This window comes from Argiope bruennichi, chromosome 11 (assembly GCF_947563725.1).
Source record: "Argiope bruennichi chromosome 11, qqArgBrue1.1, whole genome shotgun sequence".
Taxonomy (NCBI): Eukaryota; Metazoa; Arthropoda; class Arachnida; order Araneae; family Araneidae; genus Argiope; species Argiope bruennichi.
The window spans coordinates 26,462,567-26,487,766 of NC_079161.1; the positions used below are offsets into that span (position 1 = coordinate 26,462,567).

General features: G+C 34.2%; 1 protein-coding gene across 2 annotated transcripts in view; it reads right to left on the reverse strand.

Moving 5' to 3' along the window:
• The window catches only part of LOC129956986 (ATP-binding cassette sub-family C member 3-like), a 98,096-nt gene that overhangs the window by 25,727 nt on the left and 47,169 nt on the right, over window positions 1-25,200 (reverse strand). For both annotated transcript variants that reach the window (XM_056069079.1, XM_056069080.1), the window contains exons 13-18: window positions 14,756-14,899; window positions 12,603-12,687; window positions 9,598-9,797; window positions 4,071-4,250; window positions 1,730-1,897; window positions 234-418 (exon numbers count right to left, since the gene is read on the reverse strand). In XM_056069079.1, coding sequence (XP_055925054.1) covers window positions 234-418; window positions 1,730-1,897; window positions 4,071-4,250; window positions 9,598-9,797; window positions 12,603-12,687; window positions 14,756-14,899 — 962 coding nt within the window. The remainder of the gene's footprint in view (window positions 1-233; window positions 419-1,729; window positions 1,898-4,070; window positions 4,251-9,597; window positions 9,798-12,602; window positions 12,688-14,755; window positions 14,900-25,200) is intronic.

Here is a 25,200-nt window from a genome sequence, read left to right on the forward strand (position 1 = left end):
ATTACGAAATAACATGTTTCAATAGGAGAATCAGACTAGTGTTAATATCGGATTAAAGAGAGCCTTTTGTGCGTACATATTAACTAATTACTCTTTAACATATTCTATAGTAATATAGTATTGTCACTGTAAACACACAATTATAAAAAAAAAATTCTGAAACTCATTCCATAAACATGAATCAGTTCTAGTTAAATAAAAGTGTGTAGTTAAAACAAGTGCAAAAGAACAACTTTAGGACTTCGTTTCTGGTTGTTTCGGGGTTATCTTGATTTTCCTTCATCCATTTAGCGAAATCGCCATTTTTGGTGATTAATTCTTGGAAGCTTCCAGTCTCTATGATCCTACCCTCTGACATGAAGAAGATTTTGTCAAATTCTGGTAGAAGAGAATGATCGTGAGTAGAGTGAATTCTGGTCTGGAAATAAAAATAAAACACTGAAAATTCTCAAATCTACAATTAATAATAAAAGCGAATGTGTATCTGTTTATGCTTTGGCACCCTGCAGAGCTGACTGCTGGGCAGCATTATAAGAAAGAACATTCTTGGAATAAAAATATTCTTAGAATAATAATGTTAAAAAAGAAAGTGTTCTTAGAACAATAATGTTAAAAAAGAAAGTGTTTTTTGAATAATAATGTTAAAAAAAAAGAAAGGGTTCTCGGAACAATCATGTTAAACAAGTTTTCTTAGAGAAATAATGCTAAAAAAAGGAAGCATTCTTAAAATAACAATGTTTTAAAAAGGAAAGTGTTTTTTGAAAAATTATTCTTTAATAGAAGATAATGTTTTGTGGTGTAACAACCGCTGCATTCTTTTGGTGAACTTGGATGTGATCGAGCTACATATTATAGGAAATACTGAGAATTAAAGAAACACTTTCCTTTTTAAAACATTATTGTTCTAAGAACACTTTCTTTTTCAACGTTATTGTTCTAAGAACATTTCCTTTTTCAACGTTATTGTTCTACGAACACTTCCTTTTTCAACATTATTGTTCTAAGAACATTATTATTCTAAGAATATTCTTTCTTATAATGTTGCCATTCGCTGTCTACGTATGTTATCAAAACAAAGATGATATGATTTATAAAGGTAGAGGTTACAACTACCGTTTTCCGACGATTCTATCTGACAAAGCAGCGAGACGCGGAAGGATGATAACATTTCTGGATTTCTTCATTATTATTTGACCTTTATTTCCGGCCTATTTGATATTTTTTCATTTGTGTGCGAGTATCGTGTAGCTTTTGATATTCTTCGTCATTTTATATTAATTCCGTCCGCGAGTCATCCGAGTTTACTTTATTATTAAATGTAAACAATATCTCCTTTTATCTTTCTACTCACCCTTTATTTTGATGAATTAAATCTATTCTAACGCATGCGCAAAAACGTGATGGGTTTTAGAATCCGTCAGCAAACAATACTTTTGTTTCTTCTGACTAAATGGAGGTTTTGGTGGCATGGCGAATCAGTAAAACAGGTGAGTCCTCCCCTCTAGAATTTCTAATCATATTTTATAGCTTCGTTGAATAGTTCAATGAAATTTCAATAAATGCAGCTGTTCAATGAAGAGTCATAAAGCTACAGCAATATTGCGCACATATGATGATTTGTTAACAGTTGGCCGTTGCCATTCGACAATAAGTGATAAGAGAGATTTTTGTGCCACGTATTTGTGCATTTTCTATGTAAGAGAGATAGAATATATGTGCTGGGTCTTACCCTTTCCTTAAGAAACCCATTTGGTCCTAAAACCTGGTGGAAGAGCTGCTCTCGGTCTTCAGAGTTAAACAAATGAAACGGGTCATCCAGTAAATAAATATCAGCGTCTTGATATAATGCTCGTGCCAAACACACTCTTTGCAATTGTTCTTCTGTTAACCTGTTTGCCTGTAAAATGAATAAGCGATCATTCGGAGGTTATATTGATTCTAGTGCTATGATTTTAATCATCTATATTTTCAGCTTCACAAATTAAATTCCCAAACAATTTTAGAGGAAGGCTGGAAGAAAGCCAAAAGTTGTGAATCCTTCCATGCCGAAGGTCATTTTAATTCAGCTATTTCAGAATACTGGAAAGCCCGAGTTTCTCTGTCAAATATCAGAACATTTTCCCACCACCTCAAAAACCACAGTGATGGCTCGAATTCTTAAGTGGGGGAAGGTTGATATACAAAAGTAGTCTCCGTTTAGTTGATAATCATTAAGCAAATTTATACTCAGATATTCTTTAAATGCTTATAGGAAACTTCATTTTCCCCCAAACCCATCTGGGCGAGTGTTTCTAACAAACAAAGTACGCGCCGAGGGTATTCAATCAAGCATATTCAACGATGGGGGAGGAATTCGGCAGTGATATTCAGGCAATAGGGGCTGCCTCCTTAGTTCCGTTGAATTGGCGTTTGTGTTCTTTTCGTATTGATTGTTAATTTTGAAGCCTTAAAAAAATTGCTTTCCATTTTGTAGTAACAGTGCATATCTTGTGCACAGATTGCAAGTTAGATAAGTACTGGATACTCCAAATCATCGATACGAGCACCGTACACCATTTTTTCAAAAGGTGGAGGCAGCCGGTGTTGGTTATATAAGTAAATAATCGATGATGGGGGTAAGGTCTATTAAATAGCTATCATGCTCAGAAAAAAAATTCCAAGTGTTGCCAATTGTAATTATTAAAATTTATAATTTGGATTGGATAGGAACCAAAACGATGCAGTTTGCCCAGTAAAGATGGAAATACACACAAGCAGATAATTCTGCAACTGTCTGAGCGATGTGTTTCTTCAGTTATATTTATCTGTTTCGGAGAAATGTGTAAATTAAGTTAGAACTGTAAACTAATTCTTTTGAACCGTACTCAGATGACGAGGATCCCATCAACTGGAAGATGTTTATGCACTATAAGTAAAGTCTCTTTATATCTTTTCACTGAGTCATTCTTCATTTAGAATGACTGTTATCACAGACGAGGAAGATACTGCCCCATAACATTAAGCAACGTTTTTCTTGTCTCTGTTAGAAGACGACAAACGTATTGAACAGAGGACTAAAAATAATCCATCGCCCTATCTTACACAATGCATCACTCTCACAACTTCAGAGCTATCCATTGGTTTAAACTGTAAAATGTGCAGCAAACAAATTTAGAGATGCATAATCCACAATTTTTTGAATAACAAATAATTTTGCTATTATTATTTTTAAATATTTGTTCCAAATATCTGTTATTTCAATCATATTATTAATTAAAAATTATTAATTAGTATAAAATATAAAATTTATTAATAGTAATTCATAATTTACTAATGTAAGTAACGTGTGATTGAATTCATTTATCAATTTCAGTTTATTTCTTGATTTTTTTTCAAACCTATTTATTTCATTTCTTTATTGGAGTAAACCATTTCCTGAAAAATTTGAATTAAAAATGTATGTCATTTCTTTAAAATGTTTACTTTAGTTCTATTCTACCAATAGATGGCGCCAGCAGTAAGCAGAATATTTACAGTCATGTCACAAGCAATTAAAAATTATCTTTATGGAATAGTGCGTCGTCAAATGCGAATATCGGAGTGTCAAGGTCACTCCCATGAAGTGGAGCGGTGACTTCACACTTTCCAGTGAAGTCACCGCTCCGATAAATTTCTGTGATATGCAATTCAATGATACGATAATTCCAAGAATACCCGGTTCGTTCATTTTTCAACCCATTCACAGGTCGTATCGATTGTTACTTAATATCATGATCCAAGACCTGTAATCAAAATATTACCAGTAAGATCGTATCAAGAGTTTGAATCTCACCCCTCTTTGAAAAGTATTGATCACTGGTATTTGTGACTTTTTGATATTGGTTATGTAATAACCGCTCGTAAAATATTCGTCATCCCTAAACAAATTCTAGTGTTATGTCAAAATTGAAAATCCGATTCATCTCTGTCCTTTCTTTCCGAATTACAATTTCCCTCGAACCTCATTCGATAACATTCGAAAATTCGATCAGGACATCTGAAGCACTTATTCTTCAAAAGCGAACAAATATAAATTAGAAAAATCTACTTACCAGAATTCCTATGTTGGTGAGATCGCCATCCGGGAAGGACTGAAGGTCAAGATGAAGACCGCAGAGTTTGAGAATGGCTTCGTATTTCTCTTCGTCCATCGTTCTTCCGAAGAGAATTTCCTTCCGGATTGTGGTGTTCGGTGTCCACGGATCCTCCGCCACATAAGCCAGTCGCTTACCCTGAAATATATCGACTGTCACACGAACGTGCCAAATGCTTGAAATTTATTCACTCACATTGTGCAATTTTCTATTATATATCCATATACATGGTGGTTATAAAGAAACCACCCTGTATATGAGACCCCGATATACGAGACCGTAATTATCATACCATTTACAGGAACGGAATAAAATTTTGGTTGAAGGAATTTTGAAGTATGCACTCAAGAATCATATGAAAAACAACATTGAAGCTCTAACAGTGCAGTGACAAAGTTTCAAAATTTTCAAATGGCAACATCAACCTTCTTTTATTGGAATGTGTTTTAGCAGGCAATAAATAAATAAATAAATAGCGTTGGAACGGTAACTGCAGCTTGAAAGTCACCAGTGCTAGACAGATTAAGGAGAAAAGCGAAAACAACAGTGGTATGCCTAACAAAGACGCGAAGTTCGATAGATTCCTTTCGGCATGGCACGTGCTTTGATTCTAGGCACCATCTGCCGCATGCAAAGTGCCACCATGGTTAAAGTAGGTCAAATAGAAAATTTGCGAAACCCGATTAAATGTTTTTCTTTCTGATGGTTCTCTGCTGTTATTGGTTGTTTTCTCTTTTCTCCTTAGCCTGTCTACCGCTGGTGATTTCGTGCTACCGGTACCGTTCCAACGAAATATATTGTTTTTTGCTCTGGAGAACACATTCCAATAAAATAAAGTTGGTGTTGCCATTTGAAAAATGTTGAAATTTTAACACTGTAACTGTAACTGTTGAGCTTAACTGTTGTTTTCATACGATTCTTGAGCTCATACCTCAAATTACCTTGAGCCAAAATTTTATTCCGTTTCTGTGAACGGCATGATAATTTCGGTCTCACATAGCGGGATAGTTTTTTTATAATCCATCTGTTTATAAACATCTAAATTACGTGGCATATAAATCGTTCCTATCACTTCTTAATGAATGGCAACAATTCAAATGTTAAAAAAGTCGCTATGTGAACATTTCAGATTGCTTTATTAAACGCTTTTACATCTTCACTCAATTCAGCGTCTCGCTGATTAATGCAGCTGCAAAATATTATTAGAAGTAATATTATACTGAAGAGGGCTCCACCTTAAATCCACAAAATCACTTCTTTGGTGTGAAATGGTAATTTGAAAAAAGTTTATCAGAGACATCTGACGATGATTGAAAATTACATACTTCAACTTGAAATAGCCCTTTTGTAGTCTAAAAATAGAAGTTAATCTAAGCGAAATATGCCTTTAATTTCATCAAGTATAAATTAAGAATAAATCCTTCTGCGTTTTATAGAGTTGGAGTTTTTATAAAATGTCTTTCGAGGCGAAGAATTTAATAAAAATTCGAGAATGCAAAAGTTGAAAATTTGTAATAAAATCCACCCCCCCCCCTTTTTTTTTGCAGTTGAAATCTTTTTCTTGTATATATATTATAATGTAATCTTTGGTGTCTTCTTTCTGTTAAAATTGTTTTCATGTTCTTTCAAAATTTTTAAAAATTTTGATAGATAATTAAAATAGAAATGTTAGAAAAGAATGTAAAGATAGCGATGTAATTGTAAATACGGCCCTTCTCTATTCCGAGACATTGGGTTTTTTAATAACCATTTATATAGCAAACTCGTATTATTTTCAACATTGGCAACATGAGTTTATACACGTAATTCATTGATATTCAAAAGAATGATGATATGAATTCAAAATTATTTAGTACAGTAATGTAATTATACACATAATAATTATACTTAATAATAGAAAGGAAACTGACGCGGTAGGCGATGTGCTAGGACAGAACCTGAGACCTTGTGGTTCGCAGCCCAGTAACTAAACCATTATACCAAACGATTTTTCGGGTGGAAAAGTTGTTAACTGGCTTATATGCTATTCACCACAAAACTTATTAATGCTTGCCTTTTTAATGTTTGTAACAATAAACTGCTTGCTTAAAAAGAATAAATACTCGACAAACGATACATTTTACTCTAAATCAGAATAAATAATCCAAAATAGAAGAATACCATTCATTTGATCATAAGAACATTAATAATTTGCGTGGCTTCCTTTATACATTTATATTGTCATCTTTTTTTTTTTTTTTTTACATGAAAATGCTCTTAACCTACTGAATATGAAAATATAATACATTGGGTCAAAATGTTTTAGTTTTATCAGTAAAGAACAACAAATTGCAAAGATATCAGAATATTAATTACTCGCATACATATTTGCTTTCAAATTCCAAAACGAACGATCACGGTTTGGTATAGAAAAGAGTTTATAAAAAAATGTGACGACATTGACATTCACACGAACACGAACATGATTAAATTCACTTTTTCACTTAATCCAGAAAAAAAAGTGGATTATTAATAATAATAATAAAAAAAAAGATAAAAGTGCATCTGTTTGATTCACGGTTAGGGAATAGTTTGAATAAATATGATTCTCCAAAATCATTCTTGTTTATTTATTCTTTTCTTTGCTTTTAAAGAAAAGCAGATGTTAAAAATTGAGCTTCAGCCTGTTGGATGACTCACACCAGATCTACAAAAATAAATCGTCTGCTGAAAAAAATGATTGTGTTAACAGATTATTTTAGAATGAGTCAATAAATTTTGAGCTTTTACATTAGGCCATAACAATAGATTTGGCTGAGCCTGAATCTGAAATTGATGAAGAAAATTTGGAAGATATAAGTTTAAATTTTCATTTAGTTAGGTGATAATTTACTTATTTAGGAAATGAGTTTTGCAATTTAAATCAATTACCAAATATAAACCTGTTGTCTGTTATTTTATCGTTTTATAGAGACGTAACATTCAGCATAAAAAGTGACTGGAAGTTCTTGCGATATGCCAAATTTAACTTAATTTTGTTTGTAAATATGTTGTTCAATCCTAACGCGAAAGGAAGCGAAAAGTGCCGCCAAAAGTTATAAAAAAACAATCTTGTTTGAAAAATTAAATACTTTTCATTTTTCAATTCCTACTATTAGCTCACACTCTCCCTATATATGTTTATATATTTTTTTCAAATTTTTAATCGTTAATAAAATACTTTTTATTCAACCACTCAAGTTCAAATACATTTTTTAAAACATGTCGTGGATGACATTTGATGTTAATACAGTTTTTTCAAATATTAATTCATTAATTACATTTAATTAACTAATTTTAGTTTTATATGGGAGAAAAAAAAATTTCTTTGTTGACCTAAGTAGGAATTGACTTTAAAAAATTTTTTATATCACTTGTTATAAACAACTTTTGTTTTTCATACACCTAAGCAGTGACGAGCAGGTCGATTGAAAAATGTTATTAATTTTGTTGCCAAATAAATAAACAAAATGATGAAGTATAAAGTAGAAATTCTATGAAGTATAAAATATTAGGAATAGAAGGTGTCACTTATACTTATAATACAGATACTTAATACTTATAATACTTAAATACTTATAATACACAATTATTATAAGTATTATTAAATTAATTATAAATAATTGCATATTAACATCATAAATGAACATTAATTGTTCATTTAACTGCTTACTTTATATTACTCTTGATAGATCAATATTTGATAATGTTTATGGTTAATTTGCTAATAATAATTAATGAAAAAATTTCTAGAATTTATTATTTTATTCATTTTTTTCTTGGGTTTTTTCAGATAAATTTATTTTTCCCATGACATAATGGTCAGTCATTAAAATCATAACTTGCATTGGTTATATTATTGGATCGCTCAATTCCTAATTCCGACATTGGATTTAACGGATTCAGATGCTATATCACTAAAGTATTAGAATTTCATATCCTTTACAGAATAATTTTATGCCTTTTAACCTCTTAAAAGGCTAATCGTTGTCAATAAAAAGCGAAAATAAAAAAATAAAAAAATGGAAACACGCCTGTAAATGAACACGTCTTTGAGCGTATTGCGCGAGTCTAGACTCTGAAATTTTGATAAGTGATAGACTTTAAAAGCCTACTTTATTTGATTCTATCCTTAGGGAATACCGAGTTTGAAAATTTAAAAGAAATTAATTGTCTGAAACGAAATGGAAATTAATTTTGTTATTTCAAACAATCTACCTTTCATCAATTTCTCATGAAATCTTTTATTGCAAAGGTGAGTGTTAAACGCGAAACTAGCTGGTAGCCTTAAATGACTTGGAAATAACAAAACAACTCCCCCCCTTTTTTTTTTACTTTTTCGTACATCCCCCGGGGGGGGCACCTCGTAATGAGAATGATATGCTTCCGGCATGGTGGTTGGATCTCGCCACCCTGGAGGGTACACTAATAGGTGGGGGATCTGACTCTTCCCATCGATGATGGGACGTACTTCCTTCGGGGAGGGTTGTATCGTGGCCGGTGAAGGCCCTTAGGACTCAACCACAGTTCCCTCCAATGTTGCTGCTGCGGCGGTCCGATCATTCAGTTTTTGTGGTTTAAATCCGTGTGCCTTCGTGGCGGGTCGGAGAGTTAGATGGCTGACTTACTTTCTCGTACACGAAGTATAGAGACAATATCGTAATAGTGAAAAACAATTCGAACTCGAGATTTTGACGAATTTCCACGTTTTAGAACTCCCAGAGTACGAAAAACATGTTTTTGGAAAATGTCCGTCTGTTTGCCTGTCTCTAACTTTAAAAAAACTTAAAAACGTTTTGAGAAGGACAGATTGAATTTGGTACATATCCATAAAACCGAATTTGTAGATTTCCATCAAATTTTGAGCAAACTGCGTTCGGAGTTCGAATACAATTTAAAAAGATAGCTATAAAACGAAGAGAGCTAGATAGATAAAATTCGGTACACAGATTTACATTTATAATGCAGACACCTATCAAATTTTGAGCAAAATCCAAAGGGGGGGGGCTTGACTGTCATTTGATCTGTACTTTCAGAAATATATGAATGCCCTGATTAAAAAACGCTGTGATTTAAATATATCAAATGTGGTGCATGATTTTGCGATTTTAAATGTAATTTTATGCCAAATTTTTGTTTGAGTCAGTTGAAAAGAATGCATTGAAACCGAAATTCGATTTTTTTTTTATGCACTTCTCATGGCAGGGATGAATCGCCCCAAAATTAGTCAGGGATTATATTACAGAATCAGTAAAAATGCTGAATTCCCGCCAAATGTTAATATTTCGTATCTATTGTACGCAAATGCCATGCAAGGCATTTTCTGGGATAACTGCTTTATTAAAGAGTAAGCGAGAAAATTTTGGGGAAATCACTCAAGTTTCTTCTTCCTCTCTTTCATTAATTTTCTCACTTTAACTTTCATCTAAATTAAATGTAAAAAGAGTTTTGATAGAAAGAATTCTACCTTCATTCTTCGCACCACCCCTTCGGCGGAGGAATGCATGTCGCCGATGATCGCGGAAAACAAGGCACTCTTTCCTGCTTCCGCTGGCCCGACGACGGCCGCCAAGCACCCGGGTGGGACCGAAATGCTGATCTCATGCAGAGTCGGGTCGGATTCTTTGTCCCATTGGAAAGTGCCATTCTCGATTTCAATGGCGTTTCCTAAGAAATGGAATCAATGAACATGTGAGGAAATATCTATTGATATTACCATCAAGAAATACGCAAATTGATAGTTTATAAACAATTTTTATTTTAAAAATTCAGCAGAAGAAAATGAGTTTTAAAATTCAGCTGTCTGGAGTATCGAGTACTAGTACACACACACACACACTATAAAATGTAAGAAAAACCATTCTTTAACAACATTTCCATCGCATCCTAGAGATAACCTCTTAGTGGGCTTATGCATTAAGGCATGTTATTGCTTATATCACTCGTCATAGACAAGCCCGATGATGAAGTCAGCTATTTTAAGCCGAGTATTAGCGTCTTTTGTTTCAGCAGCACCATCTAGGGCCATGAGTACGTCTTAGTTAATCATGCGACACAGCTCTTTTCACAGGGCGGACTTCATTCATACATTATATTCACTCATCTCCAGATTATAATTTAGTCCTGAATTTGAGAATGATCACCTCAGCTCCAGTACTCCCAATGTTTTTGTCTTGCCTTAAGGGACTTTGTGGCTACGACAGATTTATATGTGCGCTAGCCACCATGTACAAGAAGAGTCTGAGCCGGTGTTTTCCGAACTCACTATCCAAGGAATGTGAATCCAACGCTTTACCAATCAGACTGTAACGGCCTTCAAAATGAAGCATTAAAGGAAAATGGCATGGAGATATGAAGCAGAAGTACATGGTTATGGATTGTCCTCTTTCTTAACCAAAATTGAAAACTTGGTACGTTTTAGGGACGAATTGCTAGTTGCGGATCATCTGGCATATTGAAATTGCCCTTATCTTTTTCCATGCATCCCCAGGGGAGGACCTCAAAATGAGGATGAGATGCTTCCGGCATGGTGGTTGGATCTCGCCACCCTGGAGGGTACACTAATGCATGGGGGATCTGACTCCTCTCATCGATGATGGGACGTATTTCCTTCGCGGAGGGTTGTACCGTGGCCGGTGACGGCCCTTAGGACTCAACCACAGCTCCCGCCAATGTTGCTGTTGCGGCGGTCCGGTCATTCAGTTTTATGGTTTAAATCCGTGTGCCTTCGTGGCGGGTCGGAGAGTTGGATGGTTGACTTATCTTTCTCCATGAGAAAAAATTGTGAAATACTTTTTTCAAAATTCGTCCGAAAAGGCAACTGGCCCTTTTAAATTGGAGCTAATTCATTCAAGTGATACTTAGCTGACCATTGTTCATTTTGCATGAAAGAAAATGTCATAATTTAATTTCACTTGAGCCTTTAATTTACAGATTCGAATCTATGCCCTACACCAGGTGAGTTCAGCTCTACATATCCTACCAATTTAGCTATGGCAATTATGGAAAAATATTGAAGCTTCTTTCTTATATACAAGATGTTAATTTTAGTCATGGACCAATAGCCTAACTTCTAAATCATTAGAGATATGCGCGTATTGCCAATAGGAAAAATTGCTCTAAATGGAATAAAGAACTAAATTTTATGATATTTCAATAAATAAATATGTTTTTTTTTTCAAAATTACAGCATTTAAATTGACATGCACCCTCTTGAAGACAACATATTTAATAAAATATTCTTGCCACTCATATTTTAAACAAATCATTTCCACTGTTTTGCGACTAAAGCTAACCAAATTATGAAACTATGAATTTCATTACTTTAAGCCAATCGGCATCGAAAAGCCTCGGTCATTGATTTGTAAATCTTCCTGATGATGAAATATTATAAACGAAGGAATACGTCGGAACATAAAATATAGCTCGTTCAAACGCGAATCTAACAAAATAATAACGCTGAATTAAAAATATTGCTTATCGATGTCACTTCAAGTAGGCAGTAAGGAAAACAGGTGAATCATTTTGTACTTCTACGACTTTAAATGCTATAGAAAAAAGATAATGAAGTGAAATTGCCTACGCCTTAAAAACTAATTTCTATCGAAAAATATCAGTTATTTAATAAAAAAAAAATCAGATAAAATTCACTACTTCTTATCTCGACTTTCTGATATATGACGTATTTTCCCACAGAATTATTCATTTTTGTTGTAATTCATTATGTCAGGAGTTCCAAAGTGTGGCTCTAAGACGAATGTTGCTCCAGGTAGATCTGTTTATTTGCTCCAGGTTGAATGTTTATGGATTTTTCTATAATCTGAAAAGTTTGATGTGGGTATCAAATTTTCATCAAACTACGTTGTAGCAACAGGACAAAAAAAAGGCGCAATACGCAAATAAGCGACTCGTGTCGAATAACAAGAAATGAAAAAAAAAAAAAAAAACTCACAACCATTTTTTTTTAATATGCGAAGGACGTGTATAGAGAACTGACATTTTGTATACGATTTGTCTGTAGCGTTGAATGTTGCACAGTTTAAGGCTTTGTTTTAGGCTATGTTTTCTTACAATGCTTAAACACCACCTACCGAATCAGAAACTCCTTTTTTTGCTAAGGACGTTCAGTTCTATTGCCTTGCACAATAATTCTTAGACGATTCGTTATCATTTGTGTAAATATTTATTATATTTTATAATGAATGATTTTATTTTTACGATTTTAGTATAAATACTTTTTTTAAACGAATGTGTGCTGTATCTTTCTGAAAACGTTCAATTCTATAAGGATTAGGCGTATTGTAAAATTTACATATTTGGGTACATAGTTTTTAGAATTTCTTCAGTGGATGGAACTCTAAATCTAAAGAGATTATTAAAGTCCTTGAAATTTCAAAAAAAAAAAAAAAATTGAGATTGAAAAGCTGTGTTGGTTATAAATGGAAGACATGAATTAAAAAAACAAATTCTTACCAATATCTGCTTCATCGTCCAAAACAGATTCATCAATCTGTTCTCCAAGAAGGAAATCAATTACTCTTATGAAAGATTCACGCCCCTGTGAAATTAAAAGAAGGAGTGTCAAATTATAGCAAATATTTAAAACAATTAGTTTTATTACACTAAGATATCAATTGCTCAAAAGCATGCAGATATTTTAACTTGATGTCTTTTGTAATGATTTAGTTTCTTCTCTGCTTGACCATGGTGACGTTCCTTTTTCCCACGCTCCATAATTAGCATCCAGACAGCAGTATCAGCAATGGCGACGCCCTACCGCAGTGTAAGTGCTTCCAGAAGTGCCAGGTGGTCAAGCCCTTTAAAGTAAGGACATCTGGGCAATTAGTGTGAGTCCAGATAAGGGACCACACCTGCAGAAAACGGGTATTTGAAACAGATGTAAACCTGCATTCCTTACATTGTAGAGGGTGGCTCTTCAATGGATTCCCACGGTCGACGGTAGACCAGTGAAGTTGTTGCTGAACGATTATTGGATAACCGGGAAAATGGTCTGATGTGAATGAGGGTGGGGACAGAATAAAAGTGCGAGGAGGTTGGAAGAGAGAGAGATTCGTGGAGAAGGAGAAAGATAGCGGTGAGAGCGGAGTGTCCGACGAGAATTCCACCCGAGAAGATTCGGTGGATCCCTGGAGCTACGCCTGTGTTTGCTAGAACGCTAAGAGTCTGTTAGCTGTTTTCTTGGGAGGTTTTTCCGAAAGTATTCGACGAACTATCCTTGTTGTGTCGAATAGAATACGAATAACTCATTTAACCTAGAACCTAGATGATGAACTGTAATTTTGTGTAAATAAAGCTGTAAATAAAGAATTTGATTATAACGCTACCCTTTATTGGATCTTTTACTGGATCGAGACTTACACTTTTTTTTGGATATGTAATGACAAGTCAGCGATAGAGAGTTTATGACAAAATAAACATTTGATTAAAATATTTACTGTGATATAAACATTAAGATATTAATTACGAACAATTAATATTATAGAACAGTGGAACTTCTCCTAAAGAGCACAATTTGTTCCTGAATTTTATTCGTAATGCGAAACACTTGTCAAATGAAGCCATTTTTTTTTCCATAGGCATACATGTAAAATAAAACAATACGTTCCATTTCCAAAAAACATACTCATACAAATTTATAATAATGTAATTTATTATTTATAATGCATGCATTTTTACTTTCATGTATATGTAGTATAGAGAAAAAAAGCTGGCGTCCTGGCCTAAAGGTAGCGCGTCTTCCCCGTGATCCGGCCTTCCCGGGTGCGAGTCTTGGTTCGTGCATGATTGTTCTTTACCCCGTGTTCTATCTTTGATGTGAGTGAAAGAGCCCCCCCCCCCGTAAAAAGGGGTTTTGAAAGCGAGTGTATGAGAGTCAGCTTTATATGAGCTAGAAGTCGGATTTGCTCTCTGACCCTCAGAAGCTACTGCACAAATTCGTCTTAAAATCATTGACTTCGTCAGTGGGCTTGTTTATGGCAAGTGCCATTAGTAACAACAACAGAGCAAGAATTTCAATAGTCCAAAAATTCGAACACGAGACTTTGATGCATCTCCAAGGTTCAGACCACCCTGAATTTCAAAAACATGTCTGGAAAATATCCGTCTGTCTGTCAGTGACAAAGACAATTCAAAAACTCTCTGATATAGGCAGATGAAATTCGGTATACGGTCTTCATACCAAATTTGTAGATTTCTCTCAAATTTCGAGCAAATTAAATTCAGAAGAAGTCTGTCTGTCCGGCTGTTCGAATAAATGTTGACACAATGACAACAAAATGAAGAGAGCTAGATGACTAAAATTCGGTACATATATTTACCATCTAAAGTGTGAACGCCTATCAAATTTTGATTCAAATCCAATGTCAAATGGATCGCCTGTCGGTCTGTATTTTCAGAAGCATGCAGATGCGATAAGTCAAAAATGCCAAATATCAAACCAATATTAAATTTAATATCAAAACAATATAAAAATATCAAATTTGTATGATTTGATACTATTTTCGGATACTATTGATTTCATGCTAGAGATTAATTGCCAAAGAATTCGATGGAAGAACACGATAGATTCCTAAATATGAAAAGAAAGTAATGAAAACTCATTTCACCTGCGAGAATTTTTCGCTCAGTATACCATTGGTATAGGCACTTGAAGCCAAGAGATTGCAGACGATGAGGATTCCAAAACCTGCTCCGGGATTGAGGACTTCCTCACCAAAGACGGCGTAATTCAAAAAATAAATTATAACAAGCTGCAAATAAAATTTAGATAAAATGACGTTATCTACAAGCATATCATTGAGTGATCTTATTAAACATAAAAGAAATTTAAAATGAAATGAAACGATAAATAGAATAATCTATTATTTTTTTTTCTAGCAAATTACAAACATTCTTAAAAGGAAAGGTGGAAATTTAGGATTTGCAATAAAATTATTTTTGAGGGGGAATACGTATGCCTTTCGAACTTAAAAAAAGAATTTATGAAAAATTTATCTACTCGACAAAATGATATAAACGACTTAAGTTTTAATTAATATGGAGAGCAAGTAAAAGAATATTTATAGTTCTATCAAAAGAAATTATCGCAAAAAATATAATAATAATAATATTATATTTCTACTTAATACTACATACTTATTACTTACAGTAATATCTTATATATTTAAACGAGCAATTCTTGTATTATTGTATATTGTATATTATATATATATATATATATACAGTGGCTCCCAAAATTGAGTATACACTATACTTTTTCTTCTTTAATTTTCTTCTTTTTAATCTTAACATTCCTATTTATGGCTAATGTTTATAAGAACACCAAAATATACATTAACAAAAGTATTAGGCTAAAAAAACAAAACGGAGGAATCAATAATATTTTTATTACAGTCATTTTTATGTCAAAGTTACAAATTCAAAAATCACAAAATTGAGTATACACCTTATAAAATAAGCAACTTGACTACCACTATTTATTTTCAAATGAATAAATAAAATAGTTTTGTTACTTGGTAATAATTGGTTTCCAAGCGAAAACGAACGTTTTGGATATCATAATGAGCTCCAGAAATGAAACTTATTTTTCGATTGTCTGAAGATGGTCCATCTTTGCGAGAAATTGCAAGGAAAATTCAACAGAGTCACGGATGCGTTCAAAAAATTATCCAGAAGCATAAAATGTATGGACAGATTGCTAATAAACTTGGAAGAGCAAGAAAAGAAATCCTCAGTGCCACGATCAAGAGAAGAGCTATTCGAGAGGTAGCAAACAATCCTAAGGTGAGTGCTACAAAAATTGCTACATCTACTTCAATAACAATTGGAAAGTATGTTTCTGCAGAAACAATTCGAAGAGTAATCCGAAAAGCAAATTATAATGGTCGCCTAGCCAGAGCAAAACCATTCATTTCTAAAGTAAATCGAGAGTAAAGAATTTCATTTGCTAAAAGTCATATTTCAAAGCCCCCTGACTTCTGGAATCAAGTAATATTCAGTGACGAAAGTAAGTTCAATGTTTTTGGTAGTGACGATCGATGTTATGTCTGGAGAAAGCCCAATTCTGAACTTCTTAAAAACACCAATCCTTCTGTCAAGCATGGAGGTGGTTCACTTCTTGTATGGGGCTGTGTGTCTACAAAAGCAGTGGGAAATTTAGTTTTCATTGATATAATTATGGACAAAATTGAATATTTGGGTATATTGAAGAACAATTTAAAACAAATTGGGAACAATTTAAAACAAACGATTTAAAACATTTGGGTTTAGGGTCAAGATTTCTGTTTCAACAAAATAATGACCCGAAACATACAGCGAAAATAGTTAAGTTATGGTTGTTGTATAATTGTAAAATGCAATTGCACACCCCTCTTCGATCACCAGATATCAATGTGATTGAAAATTTGTGGGCACAATTAGGAAAATTAGTTCAAAAACATGATATTAGGGGCAAGGAACACTTAAAAAGAATATTGCAAGAAGAATGGTCGGAAATATCCGGCGAAGCAACTCAAACTCTTGTCAACTTAATGCCACACCTTTTTACAAGCAAAAGGATCTGCAAGAAAATATTAATTTATCCTTTTCTCTTTTTGTTGACAGATTTTGCTAGATGTATACTCAATTTTGTGACTTTGTAATTTGTAACTTTGACATAAAAAATACTGTAATAAAAATAGTATTGATTCCTCCGTTTTCTTTTTTAGCCTAATACTTTTGTTAATGTATATTTTGGCGCTCTTATAAATATTAGCCATAAATAGGAATGTTAAGATCAAAAATAGAAAATATGTAGAATATTTGAAATATTTAGAAATAGAATGTAACTTTGTAAAATAACTTTTATTTTGAGAAACCGTTCTGTAAGTAACAGGTACAGGTATTTATGTTCGGATCACTTTTATTATGTTAACACTTTCCTTGATAAGTTTATTGCAAATACTTTGGGTAAAATCCTAGATGGGTCCACCTCTTGGCGACTTATTTGAAATCTCGCCAAGTTGACTACTAATTGAATATTTGAAAATTGAATATTCAATTAAAAACGATACTTGAAGGCCAGGAATAATAATAAATATAATAATAATAATCTAATAAATATATAAATATAATAATGAAATCAAATAAATATAATAAAAAATAAAATAAAAATTTTAAAAAATCCGTCTATGTTGATTATTTATTAATAAAATAAAATAATAAATAAATAATAATAATAAAATAAGAAAAAAAATAAGAAAAATCCGTCTAGGTTGCCATATTGGCGACGTTATCACCACTCATTTGGCGAGAATTTAAAAAGACGCTAAGAGGTGGGCTGCGCTAGGATCCACCCATACTTTGCGAGTATTCATTTTGTAATGAGATATCTTTTTGAAATCTATGAAAGCTTTGTTTATGTGCTTCATTTCTGTATTCCATCAAAAACGTAATTTTGTTTTATTGAATCCTTTCGTTTTGAGACGAAACAAATAAATTATTGCTTTGCTTTTTTCTTTTTTTGATTTAGCATATCCGGTGATCTATTTTTCTTTTTGTGTTTCTATACTGCATTATATTTAAGAATAGACTATTAATCAATTTTGTTTTATTCCTTTTATTAAAGGAAGTTTTTTAAAACAAAAAGAAGGGAAAAAGGAAAGTAGATGAAAGTATTCTTAATTTTTCTTCTCTCGGAATAGGAAAGTTCCAAGAAGAGAAATTGTTTTATTGATATGTTTTATTAATTGTGTTATAGTATTTGAAATATACCATGAGTGTTCCTTTTTTTTATTCAATAAGAATACTTCTTAACTTAAATTTTACTTGGCATTATTCTGAAAATCGTATTTTCTGTTTTGTTTTAATGTTTACGTTTTTTTTATTCTTTTGAAATTTGAGTATATGATTTAGATATGATGATTATGATATGAGTATATGATTTGATATATTGTTATTTTGAGAAATTCCATAATATATCTCAAACATAATTTTGTTTTACAAATGTTAATTGTGAATCTTTTTTATATATTTTTGCATATTGAAAAGTGAATTAGAAATTGTGTATCAGTAAAATGTTAATATTGATTATTTCTTTTTTTAACGTAATTGCAAATTTTATTGTTAGTATTTTGAATTTAAAGTAAACGTTCAATATGGCATTTATGTCTAAAGGTAGGAAACAAGATTTAATAAAACTTGCCACAGAACTTGGTGAGGAGGTGGAAGGTGATCTTAAAGTGATTGAATTACGCGAATTAATATTGGAAACGTCGATTTACAAAGAAGATTTAGACTTTGTGAAAAATACCCTAGAAAACATTTTGACTGAAAGATTAGAACGTGAGGAACGAGAACGTGCCGCTGATGAAAAAGAAAGTATAGAACGAGACAAAGCTTACGAGTTGAAGAAACGTCTACAATTGGAATCTCAGAAGTTGGAGCAGATTTCTGGTCTTGAACTTTTGCCTGCAGAAGCTACATTTAACTTGAAAAAGTTGCTCCCTGACTTTGACCCGCAGTATGGGGACATGACCCTATTCTTAAATCTATTCGAACGTCAAATGAAAATTCTAAAAATAAGTAAACAGACCTGGGTTGCTCATCTTCTAGGGCTACTACCCAATAGTGTGGCACAGCTCATCGCAAGAGAACCAGAACAGGAACACATAACTTTGATCATATTAGATCCATGTTACTTCAACGGTTTAAATTAAGCGCCGAGAGGATGCGACAACTCTTTGCAACTCACAAAAAAAAATCCTTAAAGCACATGGAAAGACTTCCATTTTGAACTGCGTAGCTATTTTGAAGCATGGCTATCAGAATTGAACATAACGAAGGTTGAAGAATTAAAAGATCTAATGATCCTGGATCAAATGAAGAAACGAGTTCTTCCCGAAGTCAAGAACCATTTTATTGATGTATGGAGTGGATGGTCCTAAATGATCTAGTGGAGAAACTTGTCAGTTATGACAACTAACGCTCTGTAAACCTAAAGCTTCCCTCAAAACCATATGAAACAAAAGCTATTTACCCAAAAAGAAATCAATATTAATTAACCCGATTTGAACAAAGAGATGATAGACAGGATCTGCCGTGGATTCCCAGTCAAAGTAGGCGGGATCCCAGCTACAAAGACAGACCCCCTCTGTCATGCTATGGTTGTGGAGATCCAGGAGTTGTAAAGGCGCTTGTGCGAAATGTAATCCTATGGTTCAAAGAGTCTGCACTCAAGCTCCACCCCTTAATCACATGAACTTTTATAGTATCTTAACGGAAAGCCAGCCATCAAGCATTATTGAAATTATGATTTGTGATTTCCAAGCAGCAGTGTGTGCCAACACTGGAGCTACACATTCGGTTGTCGGAGAAACACTTTACCATTTCCTCAAGAATAATGGACGAAGATTCGAAAATAGTACTGTTGACATGGCCCTAGCCGACGGGCATGTACAGAAAACAGATATACTCACAACGACGGTAGATATTGGTATGGCAGGAAAAGTTATTCCCACGAAACTTATAGCCTTGAAGAATTCCAAGGGAAACCGAACTCTTCTGGGTACAGATTTTCTGAGAGCCGCAGGTATCGTCCTGGATCTTCAGAAAGGACTTTGTTATTTCTCAGAGGCTCCTCACCAATCGTTTAACTTTATTGAACCTCCGGCTGATATTAAGTCTTTCCTGGTTGTACATGTTGCATCCCATCCCTGTCAACTTCGAGAAAATGAGGGTACCCATCTCTCAGACGAACAACGGACGAAATTCAATTCCCTGCTCAAAGGGTACGAAAAATGTTTCCAACCAGGGGGAGAACCAACTCCTTTCATCGAGCATCGAATCAACACTGGTCATCATTTCCCAGTCGCCGTACCCCCGTATAGGATGTATCCAACTAAAAAAGAAACATTGAAACAAGAAATTGATCGACTCCTTGCTGAAGGAATTATTGAAGAGTGCGAGTCACCATATGCCTCTCCAGTGGTCCTAATTCCAAAAGCCAACGGTACCATGAGACTTTTTATAGACTACAGGAAACTGAATTCCATCACTGTTCCAGACTCTTATCCATTGCCACGAATGGACGATCTTCTACATGAGGCAAAGCCGACACCTTTCATGTCAACAATTGATCTGAAAACCGGTTATCATCAAGTAAAGGTCCATCCAGATGATCAAGACAAAACAGCCTTTGTTTGCCCTTTTGGAACATACCGCTTCAAAAGGATGCCATTTGGACTCAGAAATGCACCGGCAACTTTTCAAAGATTAATAGACCGCTTCCGCAATGGTCTGGAAGATATCTTTACTCTCGCTTACCTAGATGACATTATCATTTTGTCAGAAACATTTGAAAAATACCTCTCAGATTTGCAGCATGTCTTTGAAAGACTGATCCTCTTCAAACTTCAAGCCAACCACGAGAAATGCTGCTTTGCATCCTGCACAGTGAAATATTTGGGTTTTGGGATAACTCAGAAAGGAATAGAAGTTGATCCTGAGAAAATTGCCTCTATCCAGAGCATCCCACCTCCTGCAGAATGTTAAACAAGTCCAATCGTTTCTACAGACTTGTTTCTGGTTCAGAAGATATATACAAAATTTTGCCGAGATTTCACGGCCCCTCAGTGACCTCACAAAAAAAGAAATATCCTTGGAATTGGGGATTTTCCCAGCAGACCGCATTCGAAATCTTTAAAAAGTGCCTTACAACACTCCCAGTGTTGAAGCAAGCTAATGGCACCAAGCCATACATTATCCGGACTGACGCAAACCACTATGCACTTGGAGCTGTTTTACTTCAGGGTACCGGATCAGAAGAACATCCAATCGAATATGCAAGTCGACTGCTCACTCAAGCAGAACGCAATTATTGGCAGTGGCTGTTCTTTGGGCTTTAAAGAAATTTCGTGGTTATTTAGAAGGTTCTGAAATCACTGTGGCATCCGACCACTAACCTTTACGATGGCTCTTAACTTTAAAGTCTCCGACGGGTCGACTTGCTCGATGGGCTTTAAAATTCAAGCTTTCAACCTGAAAGTTTTGTATGTTGCTGGAAAAACCAATGTAGTTGCAGACATGCTCAGTAGACCTGTATGTGATGAGAAAGAATTTCCTTATGAAGTGAGTAACATAGCCATTGCTGACCTGTCTGTCAGAAGTGCTAGAGATATGCGTGAAGTCCAACTTGCTGATGAAAATCTGAAAAAGATTATTGTCAGTTTCGAATCTACTCAGAAAACAGAAGATTATGCCAACTGGACAGAACGTGGGTTCTTAATGAATCGGTGTTCTTTACAGATATTTGCCAGAGGCTGATTCCGAAGAGGCACAACTGGTAATTCCTTCTTCCGAACGTGATTCTATAATGGAAAAACACCATGATGATCCGATGGTCGGTCATTATGGAGAAGAAGGTACTTTTCAAAGAATTTCTAAGCGTTACTATTGGACTGGTATGAGAAAATACATAAATGATTATGTAAAAAACTGTCCAGAATGCAACCGATATAAAGCCAACAACCAGAAGCCACCTGGTTTACTGCGAACCCCAGTCTATTCTCAAAGATTTGAGATAATCTCGATCGATCTTTTGGTCCATTGCCAAAGACTGAAAATGGTAAGCAATGGATATTTATTATTGAGCATTGTGCAATCCGATGGGTTGAATTATTTCCACTATCTCAAGCAACAGCTAGTGAGTGCGCCATTACACACATTGAGGACATATTCCTGAGATATGGAATTCCCAGACGAATCATTAGCGACAATGGGTCTCAATTCGTCAGCGCCGTTCATCAACAGTTGTGTTGCTACCTTCAACATTAGCCAAAATCACATTTTTGTCTATTTTCCTCAATCACATCCTGTAGAGCGAAAGAATAGAGATTTAAAGCCCCATTGGTTGGAGATGATCACGGAAACTGGCATTCGAAGTTACCAATGATTCATTTCGCCATGAACACCGCAGTTTGTGATATCACTGGCCATACACCTGCATTCCTCCAATTCGGAAGAGAATTAAGGACTGTTGATGGTGTTGTACGAGATTTCAAAGCAGTTGTCGAGAATGACAATTTTGTACCCGAGATAACACCTTATCTTAAAAGGTTTGCAAACATCATGAATGAATTAAGGGAACGGATAGAAATTAAACAAGGAAGAAGGAAGATATATTACGACAAAAACAGGAAGCAAGTATTTTATTCTCCGGGTGATAAGGTTTGGGTAACATCCCATCCCATTAGTAACAAATTTAAACGTAAATCGTCGAAATTTGCACCACGTCGAGATGGTCCATACATCATATTAACGCAGCGTTCTCCAAATACCTATGAAATTGCTAGCCCAAGTGATCCATCCACCTCCTTAGGAACATATAATACCTCAGCTCTACGTTCGTACAGTCAAGACATAGAAGTGGATACACCACTGTATCTGAATCGCAAAAGAGGCCGACCACCAAAACTTAAACCCCTTTCTTCAGGAACCAATAGACCTCCAGACAATTCAAATTCTGTCTCCTTGCCGGAACGTCATCGGAGCCAGAGGGAGAGATTGTAGCACCTCTTTTTCCCCTTAAGCAGAGAGCGCCCCCTTGTGGCGTTTTACAGAAACCCCTTGTGGCGTTTATAGAAAAGGAGTTGAACGGGAGACCTGCAGCCTCAGGTCGGGTTTTTTTTTCTATGCGCAACCCTTGCGCTAACACCGAATGCTTTCGGTTGGAAAGGGTGGAATTCCTCCACCATACTGCAGGGGTGTTTGTGCTCCGGGGAAACCCCGGAATTCCGGGGATTTTGAACTTCGATACCCGGAAATTCCGGGGATCGTCGTTCAAAAGGAAGTAGGAATAATAATGAATTATTTATTTTGATCTGGGTAATTTTGTTTGCTTTGAAAGCAGAAAACGCAAGGTCAGTGTGTGTGGTGAAAACTTTTCCTTTCTTTCTCCAAAGGCAGTGATAATGCGTGAAAAGGGGGAAAAAACTTCTTTTTTGTTCTTTCCTTATTGCGAGTTATGACTCATTCCCCCGGTTCTCGGACATTCTCTTCTGGATTCTTTTCGGCAAGTAGGCGCGGTAGAAAAAAAAAGGGAGAGACTTCGTTCGACCAGATGTGCGATCACGTGACCTGGGTTCAAAGGTCTTAATTTTGCAAAATTAATGGTTATTAATTTTGCAAAAAAAGTAATTAATTGAACTTTTATAATTAGTCATTCAATACTTCATAATCGTAATTTTTCATTTCTCCCCCCCCCCTTCTCGAAACTCCAAAATGTCGGTAGTAAGTCCGTAAAAGTTTCAGGGGATTTTTTGGGGTCCCACAAACACCCCTGATACTGTTTACTTTAACTTAGTTGTCTTTGTGTGCATGTTTTTTTCTTTTGTAAATTTTGTAGTGTAGCTGTGATTGTGCAGATTAAAAATATTGTATTTAAAAACCGGGCTGTTCAGTAGAAAGTCGCAACACACTCATTATAGCATTTAATTCTTGAAAGTAGAATGCAGGTTTGAAAACAATGAAGAGACATTTTACATTTTTAAATTAATTTTAATATCTATTCCGGCAAAGCATAATTATTTGCAAACAGAGACGCGGACAAGGCACGTCCTTGTGATATTTTTTTACTTATGTATTTATATTCAATATTTTTGCTTTTTTAAGTTTATTTATATACGTGCGTTTCCTGTAAAAAAGAGATTTTACACATACAAAAAAAAACTAATTATTACAGAATTTTTTTCCTATCTGCTCTCATGCTGACAATGCTATATAGCGCCCTCTCGGACCCGATTTCACCATGATAAAACTGAGTGTAAGTTCAAAAATATATGTAAAATATAAACAAACTGTAAAGTGAATACTGTAATATAGCAGATTGTTTCGAATAGCACGTTAAACTAAGTACATTCATCATTGTTTTCATTTAAATGACTAGGTCATAAGTAGGTAAGATTGAAACATATTTATATGTAAAAAAAAAAACTGCTGATTGAAATTTGTTCCTCCAGATATTAATTATATTATATTACTAATACTACTTAAAATGCTGCCGATAATCAAGAAAAATTTATAATCACTTTAATGCACAGTTCCCAAATACAAATATTTAAAATTTCAGTTAATAACTGAAGCTAAATTTTCTGTCTGCTGTAATATAATAGTATCGACAATGTTGCTGTTTATTACGATTCTAGTAGGAACCTAAAAATCTTTGTCATTTCTATTTGTAATGACACGAGCGTATTATAATACTTAAAAAAAAACACTTATCTAAAAAAAAACGCATCACTCAGACTTCTCTTAAGAAATATCCATTTATAATCTAATCAAAACATAACCATCCACTTCCTACCGTCACACAAGCTCTTCTCAATCGTATCTTTTTTTTTTTTTTTAAATAATAATAACCCCAACGGCGGCGGCGAATCTCGCCAATCGTTTCCGCAGACGTCGCCAATGCTGGCCAATCATCACACTGTTATTATGTTTGCTGCATCTTTATTATGTTGCATAAAGTTTTCGAGGAATCAACTGTCCGGGCACATTGGGAAGCAAACTTCCTACAGTGTTAAATTCTGCATTTTAATATCTTAGTATGAAAATTCAATAGTAGGAAAGGATAATATTTGAACAGCAATTTACCTAAAATTAAACGTTTTAAATTACTTTAATGTTATTGTTTATAACAAATATAGCAAAATTTAAGGAAATTAATAATTTGGAGCAATTGTTGTCAGTATATTCAGGGTGTTCATTAATTATTGTCGGGTTTCCGTACCTCATAACTTTCGAATAAAAAATATTACGCAAAAACCGATTACGTATTCGTAAATTACAACTCAAAGAATTTTATTAATGATATTAAAGTGTAAAGCTTGCACAATTTGCACTTTGTAGGCATTCAGCTGAAGGCGATTATGTATTCGTAAATTACAACTCAAAGAATTTTATTAATGATATTAAAGTGTAAAGCTTGCACAATTTGCACTTTGTAGGCATTCAGTTGAAGGCGATTATGTATTCGTAAATTACAACTCAAAGAATTTTATTAATGACATTAAAGTGT